At 45.4% G+C, this 15,630-nt stretch overlaps 1 protein-coding gene across 1 annotated transcript in view; it reads left to right on the plus strand.

The window, feature by feature from the left end:
* Positions 1-15,630, plus strand: part of POLR3A (polymerase (RNA) III (DNA directed) polypeptide A, 155kDa) — a 47,071-nt gene that overhangs the window by 555 nt on the left and 30,886 nt on the right. Inside the window, exons 2-11 of the mRNA XM_005864633.2 lie at positions 2,138-2,273; positions 2,535-2,672; positions 3,236-3,407; positions 3,867-4,021; positions 9,573-9,812; positions 9,910-10,072; positions 10,225-10,361; positions 12,112-12,215; positions 12,628-12,769; positions 14,958-15,098. Of these exons, the coding sequence (XP_005864695.1) occupies positions 2,138-2,273; positions 2,535-2,672; positions 3,236-3,407; positions 3,867-4,021; positions 9,573-9,812; positions 9,910-10,072; positions 10,225-10,361; positions 12,112-12,215; positions 12,628-12,769; positions 14,958-15,098 (1,528 nt within the window). The remainder of the gene's footprint in view (positions 1-2,137; positions 2,274-2,534; positions 2,673-3,235; positions 3,408-3,866; positions 4,022-9,572; positions 9,813-9,909; positions 10,073-10,224; positions 10,362-12,111; positions 12,216-12,627; positions 12,770-14,957; positions 15,099-15,630) is intronic.

Here is a 15,630-nt window from a genome sequence, read left to right on the forward strand (position 1 = left end):
GCGCCCCGGGATGGGCAGCCTCGGAGGGGGGCTGCCCGTCCCGGGCCTGCTCCCCCAGAGCTGCTTTACGAGACGCGGCCCCTCTCAGAGCGCCCAGTGGGAAACGACAATCCCTCGTCCTGGCAGCAGGCATCTGCGAGGAAGGCGCTGTGTGCTGGCCCAGCGACGGGCCTTGCGGATCGGCCGGGAATCAAGAGCTCACTGCCCGGTGCAGCTGCAGAAGGCAGACAGGGCAGCGGCAAGGGTGGGCACAGGGGCTTCTGAGAGCCCCGAGTGAGAAGGGTTCGGGCAGCAGAAAGCTACCAGGCAGCTTTCTTCCAGGACCGTGGGGAGGAAGAGGGGGCGATGAGAAGGAAGCGTGTGTCCGGAGTCATCTCGCAGGCAGGGAGGGACCTTTGAAGGTTTTCACTGAGCAGGGGAGAGGCTTGATCAGAGTTCTCCTGAAAGGTCTCGTGGTTCAGAGGGACAGGATGAGGGGGGGCCCTGGAGGCCTGGGCAGGGATCGGGCAGGGGATGCTGGCCTGCACTGGGGTGGCAGAGCCATTGGAGGGAAGTAGGTTCCAAAGGGGCTTCGGGTCAGGATGAGTAAGGGAGGAATGGGATGCACAGAGTTTCCTGCTTGGGCGGCTGTGGGATGGTTCCTTTTCCTGGAATGGGAAAGTGCCTCATCTGGATGAACCCTTCCAGGCTGTCTCTCCCAGTGGGCCCTGGCCTCTCACACCCACCCCAATCCCCGCCTCTACTCACATGTCATCTCTTCTCACAAAGCCACCCAAGCGACTGTTCCGATGCAGATCACATCCCTGACACTCAGCTTGCAATCTTCTAGCAGCTTCCGTTGCACCAACATTTAAATTCCCTATCATAGTTCCCGAGCCCCATGTGACCTCTCTGGCCTCATCTTGTGCAGTGAGCTTTCTGTGCTCTAGTACACAGCTTGCATTTGGTTCCTTGAAAATGCCAGGCTTGCGGGGTAGCTCAGTTGGTTAGAGCATCGTCCCCACACAAGGTTGCAGGTTTGATCCACAGTCAGGGCACATACAAGAATCACCCAATGAATGCATCAGTAAGTGGAACAACTAATCTCTCTCTCCCTCAAATATATAAATAAAATAAAACATCTGTATAAAAAGAAAAGAAAATGCCAACCTTGTGCTGGTCCTGTGGCCCTTGCCCTATTTATGCTCTATTTCAAATGCTCAGCCAGCGGATCATCTTACTGCTGGTTCCTTCTTATTCAAAATTCAGCTTAAAAGTCAATTTTACACAGGAACTTTCTGACCACACAACATAAAGTCGGCTCCTTAAACTACCCCTTCACATCATTTCATTCTCTGCTTTTACTCAGTCTTGTGGATCAGTTTATTATCTGTCTTGCTTACCCTGGACTGTGAGCTCCATGTTGGCAGGGGACCTTGTCTGTCTTATCTAATCTGTGCTCTCAGCCCCTCACGATGGTGCCTGGCACATTGTAAATCCCCAATTTGGGGGGAAAGTGAATGAAGAAACATCTGGGAAAGTCTTGGGTTCTGTTTTAGAAGCGTCGAGTCTGAGGTGCCTGTAGGGCATTGAGCATGGGTGTCCAGAACAGGTGTCTATGTGGCCTCCAGCTGAATAGAAATAGCTGGCCTATAGCTAGAGATTAGACAGACGTCAACATATACTCAAGTGCCGGGATCACTCAGGAGGAATGTGTAGAATGAACAGAAAAGAGGATGAGGGGTATCACCCCCAGTAGAGGGCGATGCCAATATTTAAGAGATGGCAGTAGAAGAGACCACAAAAGCATCAGCCAGGGAAGGGAAGAAAGCTCGAGTATAAGGGGTCACCAAAGCCATGAGAAGACAGTATTTCAAGGTACAGGGGAAGCACGGCAGCTGGGAGATGCTCTCACTAGATTGAGCAACCAGCAGGTGACCTCGGTGAGCCCCACTTCATTTGATAGAGAGGGAACAGTTCCAGCAGGATGAAGGGTGCTTACCGAGGAAAAATGGGAGAGGTTTTAATATATAATAATGGGGCGCAGAGCCTATAGAGAGCTGGGAGGATGTGGTTGGTTATGGTGGGTCACAGATGTAATCACCGTTTTTGGTAGGTGGTTTTGATGTAATTGCTCCCCTGTTTCTTTTCATTCCAGAAGCCACATCTGTTTTGGAATGAAGTCACCCGAGGAGATGCGCCAGCAGGCGCACATCCAGGTTGTGAGTAAGAACCTGTACAGCCAGGACAACAACCACGCCCCCTTGCTGTACGGGGTGCTTGACCACAGGATGGTAAGACCCCTGCGCCTTCCGGGTTCTTTGTGCTTTGACTTGAAACTGGTAACTTATCACATGGTGGAAACAGGGCCTCCTTCCACCCACCCTGTTCCCCTGCGCACCCATCCCAGCCTCCAGCCTGCGGTCAGTTGGATGGGAATACACTTAGCTTCCCAGGTGGTTCTGATTCCGAGTCACTTGGCCACCGGTGAGGACTGGTCCCCACTTTGCTATCCGGTGGTCCTCATTGATTACTGGGGGTGCTTTTATCCAAAGGGCACCAGTGAGAAGGACCGTCCTTGTGAAACCTGTGGGAAAAACTTGGCTGACTGCTTGGGCCACTACGGATACATTGACCTGGAGCTGCCTTGTTTTCACGTGGGGTACTTCCGAGCCGTCATAGGCATCTTGCAGGTGAGTGCGTGTGTGTTCCTGTCCCAGGCATGAACTTGGGAGTTATCAGTTAGGGACATTAGAGTGATCTTAGGAATTGTGAGAGGTGGGAGACACATCTAGGGGAAATTTTTATACTAAACGCATACTATTTTATCTTCAATAAATAAGTTGCTTAAGGATTCTTTATTCCTTGAATTTCCTTGAGTAAGTGGTAGCTATGCAATATAAAAGATAATAAAATAATAATTCAAGTCACACAGAACAACAGAGAGAAAAAAGTTAAAGATCCGCCGAAACCGGTTTGGCTCAGTGGATAGAGCATCGGCCTGCGGACTGAAGGGGAAAGATAATAAAATAATAATTCAAGTCATACAGAACAATAGAGAGGAAAAAGTTAAAGATCCTACCAGCAGCTCTGACTGGCTAGCTTTCTCCTGAGCTCGGGCTGCCTCCATGCAGATCTTCTTGTAGGCCCCCCAGTGCATGGTCACTCAGTGTCCTCGCAAGGCGTGGGGATGCCATTTTGAAAAGAAGGCTTTTCATCCTCTAATTCTTTATCTGTTTTGTTTAATTTTTAAAAGATGATCTGCAAAACCTGCTGCCACATCATGCTGTCCCAGGAGGAGAAGAAGCAGTTTCTGGATTATCTCAAAAGGCCCGGCCTGACCTACCTCCAGAAGCGAGGGCTGAAGAAGAAAATCTCTGATAAATGCCGAAAGAAAAACATCTGCCATCACTGTGGCGCTTTCAATGGTGAGCAGAACGCAGGAAAGGTTCAGCAGTAACCCTTTCCACTCATTCTCTTCTGTGTAGCCTATTAGCTTTATGCAGTGTTTCAGTCAACTTTTTTTCTTGCAAATTAGGCTATAGAGCCTAGCAATTGGGGCACTGTTAGGAAATGCACCTCTCATCTTTTTTTTTATCCTTGTTGGAGGATATGTTTTGGGGTGTTCTTTTTTTTAATTGATTTTTTTAGAGAGAGAGAAAGAGAGAAACATACATCGGCTGCCTCCTGTGCACACCCCAACCAGGAATCTAACCTGCAACCTTTTGGTGTACAGGTCAGCACTCAACCAACTGAGCTACCCGGCCAGGGTGCACATCTCATCTTTCATTGCTGTAGCAATTTCAGTAACTTCATTAACCAGGCTTCAACCTCAGGCCAGCCTAGCTAATAACCTTTTATTTAACCTCAGTAATAAATTCCTACAGGTACTGTAAAGAAGTGTGGTTTACTGAAGATAATTCATGAGAAATACAAGACCAACAAAAAAGTGGTAGATCCTATCGTATCGAATTTCCTTCATTCTTTTGAAACGGCCATCGAGCACAACAAAGAAGTGGAGCCCCTGCTGGGGAGGGCACAGGTGAGTCTGAGGTGCATGCCTGCCCTCTTCCTGCCTCCCCCTGCCCCACCTGCTCTCTCTGTTTACCCTGCTCCCCCAGGTCTTACACACGTTCTGTCTCTCCACCCTCTGATGTACGCACATTTTGCAAAATGAAAAGTTCAGTTAAGTTAGATCTCCAAGAATACTTCATGTGACAAGTGTTTAGCACTAAGCCTAATGTGGACTGGTCTTGTAACTAACAAATTTTCCATTGTCCAGGTAACATGTCATATCTTTATTGTAAAAGATTGTAAAATTATAGCTGTACAGAGCACAAACTGAGAAATCCTGTTTCTCACGGGGATAATGAGACATAAGAACTTGGAGGTAATTCTCATTACTTTTATTGGCATACATTTGACCAACAGAACCTTATGAAGTGTCTTATTTTTACCCTGCTCTGAGCTTGATTAGTTCTTAATTCACATAGGACTGTCGAGAATTGATACTATCTGAAACTAACCAATTAGTTGAGTGGCTACTGAGTACCAGACTCTATGCCACCTTTGGGGGAGCATCAGGAGCTGCCACCACTGGGTCTGCTCTCAAGGATCCCACAGTTTAGATGTGTCGGTAGCCATTCATCTGTGAAAAGAGAACTAATACCATAGGCCGCAGTGCTGACTCACAAGAATGGCAAGGACAGTAAGTTCAGTGGGAAATCGGGAGGAAAATGTCACTTTGGACTTGGTTAGGGAAGACTGAGGAAAGGTGTGGTTCCATCTGGTGTAAATGCCAGTGGGCTTAGAGAGTCGGGCAGTGAGCTCAGGACGTGCAGGTCACAGTGCCTAGGTTCCCGCTGTGGCGGAGGCTCTCTTTGAAAGACCGGGGAGCGATGGAAAAGCACCTCGAGTTTAGTGGCTGCTGTCACGCACTGACCCTGTTCCGAGTTCTTCAGATGGATTAGCTCATGCAGAAGGAGGATTACAGCTTTGAGTACGCAAAACAGTTTGTTCTTGTATTATTATCTACTAATGATTCGTTTAGTGGCTGCTGTCACGCACTGACCCTGTCTGAGTTCTGCAGAAGGAGGATTACAGCTTTGAGTACGAAAAACAGTTTGTTCTTGTATTATTATCTACTAATGATTGTGTTATTGTCCATACAAACAACTAAGCCTGCTTTGCCCCACCTTGTACTTGATCCCACAGTACATTTCCAGGACAGCATTGCCCAAGATGGCAGTGAGGAGGGGGTGGGAGCTCTTGCCAGGCAGTGGGCTTGCAGGCCCACGACGGCCAACTGACAGTACTGGGCGGAGGGCCTCCTGCTCGGGGCGTGTGGAGCCACTGAAGGTTTTGAGCAGGGAGGGAAATGATGAATAAATGGTGAAGTTTTCAAAACACCTGGCTGCTCTTGAAAAAACACCATGACGAAAGGGAAAAGGCAGGTCTCGACTGGGAGAAAGAAGTCACAATTCCTAAATCCTGACAAAGGACTCTCGTTGCCAGAACACAGGAAACAGCTTTTACAAATCGCTAAGGAAAAAAACGACCTGATTGGTTTCAGAGAGAGGAAGGGAAAGGGGGAAAGAGAAACATCAATGATGAGAGAGCATCATTGATCGGTTGCCTCCTGCACACCCCATACTGGGGATCGAGCCCACAACCAGGGCATGTGCCCTGACCTCCTGGTTCTTGGGTCAATGCTCAACCACTGTGCCACACTGGCTGGGCAAAACCCACCTAATTTTAAAAGGTGGGAGCAAGACTTGAATTGGCCGAAAAGTTGTGTAGGCCATTTGGATACATCATAAAAGAATGTATCCAAATGGCCTATAAATAAATGAAAAGTTGCTCACTGTTATTGGTCATCAGGGAAATGCTAATTAAAATATACACACACCTTCCCAGAAAAATTAAAATGTAAAAAAACTGAAAACCAAGTGTAGGGAAGGGTCTGACATATATTGATGTGGAAGTGTAAAATGTTATCACCACTCTGAACAAGTTTGGCAATTTCTTATCAAGTTAAACCTACATGTGGTCTAGCAATTTTACTTTTAGGTATATACTCAAAAGAAATGAGTGTGTATGTATGTACACAGAAATATTTGTACAAAAATGTTTCTTGCAGCTTTATTAGTAAAAGCCAAAATTGGAAACATCCCAAATGCCTGTGAACAGGAGGATAAATAAATTGTCGTATGTCCATACAAGTGAATATAGTGCAATGAAAGAAATAACTCCTGACTCACAACCTGGCTGACTTTCAGAGTCCTGCTGTGAGGAAGAAGCTGTGTACAAGAGTACCTAGCGTCCGACCCATTTAGATCAAGTTCAAAAACAGGCGGGGCTCATCTGTGGGAGTGGATGTTGGGAGAGCCGTTACCCTGTGGTGAGGGCGAGACACTGGCTGGGAAAGGAGCACCAGGTGCTTTCTGGAGAGATGGAAATACTCTGTATCTTGATCTGAATGGTGATATGTATGCACACAGGTGTACGCATGTAGAGGTTTCAAATCTTTAAGATTTGGGCAATTTCCTATGTATAAATTATGCTTTGAATTGAAGAAAGGGGAAACCAACCCTGAACTTGGGTAGTGATGGTGGAGCCTGAGGCCAGACTCAGTGTGTACAATAAGAGTGGACAGGAATTGATGACCCGCCACTGTGGAGATGGGTGTGCGAGGCAGAAAGCTGTCAGAAGCCTGGCAAGCAGCCTTGGTCAGTTTGCATGAGGATGCCCGGGCTTTCTTGGGTGCAGGCTTACTTGTGTTCCCCCGTAGTCACTCTGCTGCTCTCAGATCAGCCTCCCTGGCATCTCACTGGCACTTTCCCCTGCTGCCTCTCTGCCCAGAACCTGTGGCACTGTCCTCACTTGCCTAGGACCGCTCTTCTGACGCTTCCACAGGAGTGATCCTCCTCTAGGGCTGGAGGCATCTGGTTTGGAAAAGTCTCCTACGTGACTTGGCCTAGGAAGGATCCCCTCCATTTAAGAGCCACTTATCTGGTGCATTAAGCTGGGCCCTTGGGACATTCCCCAACTGCCACCACCTCCCCGTGCCCCCACTCCACTTTACCCAGGCTGACACCCTAGAGGTGGTTTAGGGTAGTGGTTACGAGCTTTGTCTGTGGGGTCAGACAGACCTGAGATTAGAGCCCAGCTTCACTCCTTATTATTTCCATGATCTCAGACACATGACCCAACCTGTACCTCAGTATCCTCAGCTACAGAGCAGGGATTACAAGAGTATCTGCTTTAGGGCTTTCGAGAGGATTAAGAGATGATTCCAGATCCAGTGCTTAGCACAGTATCTGACACATACAAGTGCGTAGAACATGTTGCCCAGTTGCAGCAGTAGTTTCCACTGCCACTAACAGTCCTGTAATAACAATCGTGATAAAGATGAGGTTTCCTCCCACCTCTGCTGTGCTCAGACTCAGTGTCCCTTCAGCTTAATGACGCCTCCCTTCCCTCCTCGGCGTCACCAGAATTCCCAGCCTTCGCTGCTTCTGTGCAGCCTGCTCTGCTGTCTGGACCCCCTTTGAGCTCTCAGCCTTGCCTCCCATGCGTACAACTTCTGTGACTTGTATAACACTTGTGCTCTGTCATGTACTTTTGGTGGTTTCTTCTGCTTAAGCTTGGTCTGTAACAAGATCCATGTTTCTGAGGTCCTGTTTGATGCCAGTTGTGGTGCTTGGAGCCTGGCAGGGTCCCTGAGATCATCAGATGGCCCTAGTTCATTTCCTTTTCAGGAAAGGAACCCCATGCCTTTATGGGCAGCACAGCGTGATTGAGTCTGGGTTACACACCATGTAGGAATTGAATTGAACCTCTGGACTCTATCCCCTGAAGACTACTGTCTGTCCACTCCCGACTGTAATGTAAATCCAGGGGTTGGTGGACCTGCAGACAAAAGTACCTCCTTAGATGCCATCAGTCTTGTCTCCCCACCAGGTGAAATGCATTCCAGGGGGCAGACTGGGTGACAGGCTGCCCTGGCTGCCATCCTGCCGGACATGTTCCCTCACCACCACCCAAAAGCAGCCCACACTAGAGCTCTAGCCGCTAGGATGCTCTGCCCTGTGCAGAGCAGTCCTTCTCTGCTGTCTTCATGGGTCCCTGATTTCTCCTTTCTGGTGAGAGCGGAATAAGTCACCAGCCTCCTCCAGGTGCCTCCAGGGAGGCAGTTGGGATATCACTCTTGGAGTAGCTGCTCTCACAGAGAAATGGCTTCCAGACTCTTGCCAGTCCTCCTGCCCTCCTGGACGGCCTTCAGCCCATGATGTTCTCGTCTAGTACTGACTGGTACTCCAGGGGAAGGCTGGCCTTCATCCCCTTCCTAGAATGCTATGAACAGTTCTAGATTCCCTCCCTCCCCCAACTGCTGCAGGTGGTAGTGAGGTGCCCATTGCTGGGAGACAGGGAAACTGAGGAAGGGAGTTCTTTTTCGGGTGAGGATGTGGATTGGAAAAGCTTCCTTTTCCCGACTTCACTGCCATTTCCTCCAGGATGGGACGGCAGTAAGTTTGTTTTGCGGCACTGTTCTGAGGGCAGTAGCTGTTCAGACATTTCTTCCTTAACTGTCTTCCCTTCTCATTAAGTTATGCAGAGCAAATTCTGCATGTAGCATATATTTGCAGTCACGTGATCTTTGATTCCAAGAAAAATCAATAAGCAGCAACAAGACACAAGCTGATCATTCTTCCCTTTGATCTTTGACTATCTGATAATTTGCCTAGTTCTTAAATTATGAGTAAGTTGTTACAGCATGGCACTTCTGTTAAATGAAGTTAATAGAGACCAATGTAAGTTCACTACAGAAAATTTAAATGTAAAAATAGAAGCAAACCGATTATAATTCCACTCACTGAAAGGTAGCACTGTTAAAACCTTGGTAAACGCTTCCATTTCCTCTTTTCTGTATAGATGTACATCCTAAATGAGATCATATTGTACACATGCTTATTTCATTTACCAGTATTTTGTGAACATCTTTCATGGCAATAGCTGCATTCTATAGTGTCTTTTTTATTTTAATGGCTTCGTAATGTTCGGTGTATGATTTTATCTAGCCAGTAACCTGTCAGTCAGGCTGTTTCCAACTTCACTATTAAGAACAGCTTTAGTGAACATAATCTTTATGTTAATTTTTAACCATCCCCTTTGGAATAATTATGGGAAGTGGAATTATTGGTTTAAATAATTGGAATAAAAGGCATGCATATTTTAAGGGCTCTCACAATATAGCATATTAGCAGAAATCTGTCATCACACTTACTCTAAGTGGTAAATAGGCTAGAGCAGCCGTGGGCAAACTACAGCCCGTGGGCCGGATCCGGCCCGTTTGAAATGAATAAAACTAAAAAGAAAAAAGACCGTACCCTTTTATGTAATGATGTTTATTTTGAATTTATATTAGTTCACACAAACACTCCATCCATGCTTTTGTTCCGGCCCTCCGGTCCAGTTTAAGAACCCATTGTGGCCCTCGAGTCAAAAAGTTTGCCCACCTCTGGGCTAGAGAGTATGGAGAGTAAGCCCTTGCTCAAGCTATGGAAATTAATGTATCTCTTTCCTGTCCATAGGAAAACTTGAATCCCTTAGTAGTTCTGAATTTATTTAAGCAAATCCCAGCTGAAGATGTCCCTCTTCTTCTGATGAACCCAGAAGCTGGAAAGCCCTCCGATTTGATTCTCACGCGACTTTTAGTGCCCCCCTTGTGCATCAGACCCTCCGTCGTGAGTGATTTGAAGTCTGGCACCAATGAAGATGATCTGACAATGAAATTGACAGAAATCATTTTCCTAAATGATGTCATTAAAAAGGTCAGTGCTTCCCGTTAGCATATCTCTATGCAAACACTGTGAGCAAGAAAGTCAAGATGACGAGGCTTGTTTCTGTTCTTTCTCTGCTCTGTTTTAGCATCGGATATCAGGAGCCAAGACCCAGATGATCATGGAAGACTGGGACTTCTTGCAGCTGCAGTGTGCCCTCTACATCAACAGTGAGCTCTCAGGCATCCCCCTCAACATGGCGCCCAAGAAATGGACCCGGGGTTTTGTCCAGCGCCTGAAGGGAAAACAGGGTATGTTGCCAACAAAATGTGCAGGAGGCAGTTGACTGCCTTTGCTTGCTTGCGTGCTTGCTTGTTTTCAAATGCATGACCAGCTTATCTAATTGGGGATCACAGATTTTCCTTGTGCCATGGAGACCTGTGACACATTTTTATTTATTTAGGTCGATTTAGAGGCAACCTCTCAGGAAAGAGGGTGGATTTTTCTGGCAGAACTGTCATCTCACCTGACCCCAACCTCCGGATTGATGAGGTAGCTGTGCCAGTTCATGTGGCCAAAATCCTAACTTTTCCGGAGAAAGTAAGTACCATTCAGCTGCTTGATTCTGTGTTTCGAATCCAGTCCTTTACATTATAGTTTAAGATGCCAAACAACAGACTGGAAAATCCCCCGTAGTCCCCCTCAATGCACAATTTGGCATGTGTTAGTATAGGTATCTTTCCTGTTTGTTTCATGTTTTACATATGCATCGCTATATGTAGTACAAGTACAAGCAGAACTGTGTATGTACTCACAGATACATTAAATGTACTGTTCTGCAACTTTTTTCCCAAGTACTATCATCTTTAACATCTTTCTATGTTGCTTCATACCTCATGTTTTAGAGGAGCTAAATGATAAATACCACACACAGTTAATTTTCTTGGGATGGATTTTTATTTATTTTTTAAGTGAAAGAATTTTTTATATACAGTAGAGGCCTGGTGCATGAAAATTCATGCACTGGAGTGGGGGTCCTTCAGCCCGGCCTGTCCCCTCTCACAGTCCGGGAGCCCTCAGGGGGCGGGAGGCGACCCGGAGATTGGGGAAGGCGACACCCCCATCACACCTCTGCTGCTGCCACTGCCAGCAGCTCAAGCCTCGCCGGCCCTGGTTACCTGAGCCTCGGGCCGGCCCTGGGCGGCTGGGCAGCCGCCATCTGAGGCTTGCCTGTGCCTCGGGCTGGCCCTGGGGGGCTGTGGGGCTGAAGGGACTGGGTGCCGCCATCTTTGAGGGTGGGGCAGTCAATTAGCATATTCCCTCTTTATTGGATATGGGTGCCGCCATCTTTTGCGACGACGTGAGGGTCAATTTGCATATTCCTGATTTATTAGATATGATATATTTTTATTGATTTCAGAGAGGTCAAGAGAGAGAGATACATCGATGTTGAGAGGGAATCATTAATTGGCTGCCTCCTGCACACCCCTCCACTAGGGACCGAGCCCACAACCTGGGTTTGTGCCCTTGACCAAAATCGAACCCAGGACCCTTTAATCCACAGGCCAGTGCTCTATCTACTGAGCAAAACCGGCCAGGGTGGGATGAATTTTTATTTTTAAAACCTTAGAATCACTGAGTCAAGGCTTTGAGTATTTTAAGGCTATTGATGCATAACCAGAAAGGCTGCACCACTCTACCTCAGTGCACACTCACCATGAGTGTAAACTACACGGTACCCTTTTTTAACTGACGTGTACAAGGCCTAATATCAGGAGGCTATTAATTGGCTTTGCCTTTGAGATTCATAATTGGCCAGATCATAGACGGTTCTGGTAAAACTTACAGGAAGTGTCCTCAGTTGAGTTTCTGATGATTCAAAGTTTCCTGCTCTGAGATGGGTGTCCCAGGAGACTGTAGTCCTACAGGTTGTAGGACAGTGTTGCAGACCAGGGCCTCTGTGCTAGTGTCACCACTTTGAAACCTTAGAAGCCCATGGTTAATCATGGCAGATGAAGTTGCCACCTTTTTGAAGATCACAGTATGTGCTGGAATGTTCCTATAGATCAGTCCAGCCACGCTCTTTTCTGATGGGGATACCAAAGGCGAGTGAAGGACTTGGCTGTGTCACCCATGAGTGAGTGACCAAGTTTGGACTAGAACCTGGGCTCCTGTATGCCAGTCCATTGTCATTACACACATGACCCTAGGCAGCAGGATGCACAGGACGCTGCCGTTCTCCCTCCTAGAACCACACAAAGAAAGTGAATTGAGGCACAATTCAGTGTATTGAATAACTAGTAGAAGTATAGGAAGTATAATCTAATAGCATCTCTTTGTGGTCCTGCAGGTAAACAAAGCAAACATTAACTTTTTAAGGAAACTGGTTCAAAATGGACCTGAAGTTCACCCAGGAGCCAATTTCATTCAGCAGAGACACACGCAGATGAAAAGGTAACGCTTTCCCAGTCTGGCTGGGTGTATCTCATGACCAAGGTCACTGTTGCCATGGTTAGCCACAGAATGCAGTCCTGAGTACAGTTTTGGGGTATTTAACATGTGGAAAGTATGTGTTTAAATTGCAGTGAGTCTGGGTATACCATTTGCCCTATTTGGTGATTGAATATACGTGAAGTGTTCATTTGTTTCTTAGCATTTAGGGACACTGGATCTAGGTGGACAAAGCACATTGGGAGAAATGAACCTGTGTCTTACGATCAGCTTGTCATAGTTTAATTGATGCCTCGAGGGGCACCTTAGAGTGAAGAAATATGATCATTTTAGAATTTGAATTCTGATATGAAGGGGGAGAAACTTGGTGAGGAGACCTTGCTCTCACATATCATGTGTATTATTGTGTGCGCAGGTTTTTGAAATACGGAAATAGGGAAAAGATGGCTCAGGAGCTCAAGTACGGGGACATTGTGGAGAGACACCTCATAGACGGGGATGTGGTGCTGTTCAACCGGCAGCCCTCGCTGCACAAGCTGAGCATCATGGCGCACCTGGTGAGCGTGCGGTTCTGGTCTTATTTTCTGTGGAGTGGAAATATGCTGTAAACAATGCTAAATTCCAGACTTCTAAAATTAAAATTGCCAGTAATCTCTGATTTTCATAACCTGCTTTTCCTTTTCTCTCACTTTTTAATTTGAGGGAAACTTAAATTTCAAGCTTTTCTTCAATGTTTTTAATATTTATAATGTAATATTCATACACTTAAACAGAGAGGAACTAATTGAAAATTAGTGTGAAAGTGACTAGCATAATTTCACTTGCAAACTAAAACATATACATATATATGTGCACAAACTTATGTAAAATAGACATGATAAAAAATTTGACTTTTGATTTAACTTAGCATATTAACTAAGAAACTAAAATGCTTAAAATATTTTTCTTTGCAGTAGTCCTCCAACTAAGGCCCTAAACCATATTTTTTTGGCGATTCCATTTTGCAACAGCAGCAGTTTCTTTTTCTGGAAATTTAAAATGGAAATGAGGTGCAACTTTAATTTGTTAAATATTCATTAATTCTCCCATCTTCAAAGCCATTGAACCATGAGCATTTGTAAACAGTGTTTAAACAAGCTCTGAAAGTCGGGTTTTTCTGGATTCCATTTTTCAGTAGTTTGTGAATATATTGCCTAACAGTGAAATACCAAAGCAGCAGTTTATGATTTCTGAGGATATGATTATGGGATCTAGGGGGAAACAGAAGCCTTCCTTTTCTAGAAGCTTCTGCTTATCTTTGGAACATTTTTTTAAAAGAAATTTTTAAATATTCAAAGAATACTATTGTGAACTCTCATATTCCCATCCTCTTTATTCAGTTTTCTTGATTTGGCCTCACTTGTATATCTTCCTCTTTTCTTTGATAAACCCAGATGCCATGTCTTTTTCCATGTGTATTCAGTTTACTGTGTAAGGCACACATAGTAACCACAGTGCCATTGTCACACCTCACAAAACGAACAGTCACTCTTTATTTGTCAGTGTCTAGTGCCCACCCAGTTCACAGTCAGATTCCCTAAACAAACTAAAAACTTGCTGCTAGTTTGTTCGGATCAGGATGCAGAGTCTACATGTTACATTTGGATGATACGTATCTAAGGTCTCTGTTGATCTGGAACAGTCCTCCCTCCTTTTTTAAATTGTAATGTCATTGTTGAAAAAACCATGTTATTTGTCTTAGAGAATGTCCCATGTTCTCAGTTTGTATAGGTATGGAGTTAAGTGTTTCTTCATTCTTCCTTGTATTTCTGTAAACTGGAAATTAGCTCCCAAGACGTGATCAGATGCAGGTTCAACTTTTTGACAAGAATGACTGTGGGTGGTGCTGGCTACTTTCAGGAGGGCTTATTTGAAGAGGCACATGTTATCTGAATGTCCCATTCTTACTTAAGCTGAAAAGTATAAGGATTCATCTGATGTCTTCTTTGAAAGGCTCCTCATCAACCTTTCTGCTAATAGTTTTGTTCATTTATGATCGTTGCCTACATTATTTCATTAGGGCTGCAAAATGGTGAAATTTATCAATTATTTCACATTTATTACAAAGGATTCTTGTAATAAAAAAGTAGAGCTATCTGCTTGTCTAGAAATACAATTCATAAAGGAAAAGCAGTCTAAATACCTAATTCTTTTTCCTTTATTGTCAGTTTGGGAAGTAAAAAGTTGGTGCTCAGTTACTTCCCATTCGGTTGTTTTAGATTCTTTATTTGCTTATTTTGGATTTCTCTTCCTTCATTGTCATTATAAACTCATCGGTTTATGTAGTCTGTGTTTTAATTAACTGCCATAAATTTTACTGATATCAAACTGTGATGTCATGGGCCGGGGGGCCTTCATGTGGCTCCAGTGCTGGTGTTTGCCTCCAGCGGTAAAACAAGTTCCCTACATTGGCCATGGTGAGTGAGTCCACAGGTGAGTGAGTCACTCGAGAGAACACACTAGAGATTTATTTTCTTAATCTACATTTTCTGGTTTTCCATGAAGCCATCCTCCTATATAATAAAGAGCTAATATGCTAATTAGACCGAACAGCAGAACGACCATCCAGAAGACCTTCCAGACGAAGCCAGGGCTGCGAGGGCCAAGTCCTTTGCACGAATTTTGTGCATCAGGCCTCTAGTTTTTTAATAACTAAGAAGCTTTTGGATCATTGACTAAGCCCTCCTCTTGTTTTGTGTTCCACAGGCCAGGGTCAAGCCCCATCGGACCTTCAGATTTAACGAGTGTGTGTGTACACCCTACAATGCGGATTTTGATGGCGATGAAATGAATCTTCATCTTCCACAAACAGAAGAAGCTAAAGCAGAGGCCCTTGTTCTAATGGGGGTACGTAGAGTGGGGCGGCCCAGCTTACAGCTCCATAAGGGTAGGAAAAGGGATCGGGCCCTGTTGGGAAACACCTTCTAGTGTGTGAGATGGTGTCTGTGATAGGGGTTTATTGGGGGGAGTTGATGTTTCCTGACCTATAATGTTGGTTCCTGAGAGAAAATGGATATGTGAGCACCATTTATGAAAAGATGAGAGAGTGTAGCAATCAGCTGTTGGGTATCATGGGAAAAGATGGTTCTGCATACATGGATTTTCTAGTAGCTAAAGATTCTTTAAGCACCAATATATTGTATTGAACATTCTGAATGGAAACCTTCCCAAAATGTAGCAATACTTCTTTGTCTTCTGGAGGGCACACTAAACCGTTGTTTTTGTAATGACTCGTATCACCATTTTATTATTAACGGGTAAGGAGTGCCCATTGGGTGCCAGGGGAGGCCGGTGATGAGTGAGGCTGGTGCCTGGTCCTGAGGAGTCACAGTTGGGCTCTAACTCTTGCACTGTGTGTGCTGTTCGCTCCTGAACCCGC

The sequence above is a fragment of the Myotis brandtii genome, unplaced genomic scaffold, assembly GCF_000412655.1.
Source record: "Myotis brandtii unplaced genomic scaffold, ASM41265v1 scaffold190, whole genome shotgun sequence".
NCBI classification, from domain to species: Eukaryota; Metazoa; Chordata; class Mammalia; order Chiroptera; family Vespertilionidae; genus Myotis; species Myotis brandtii.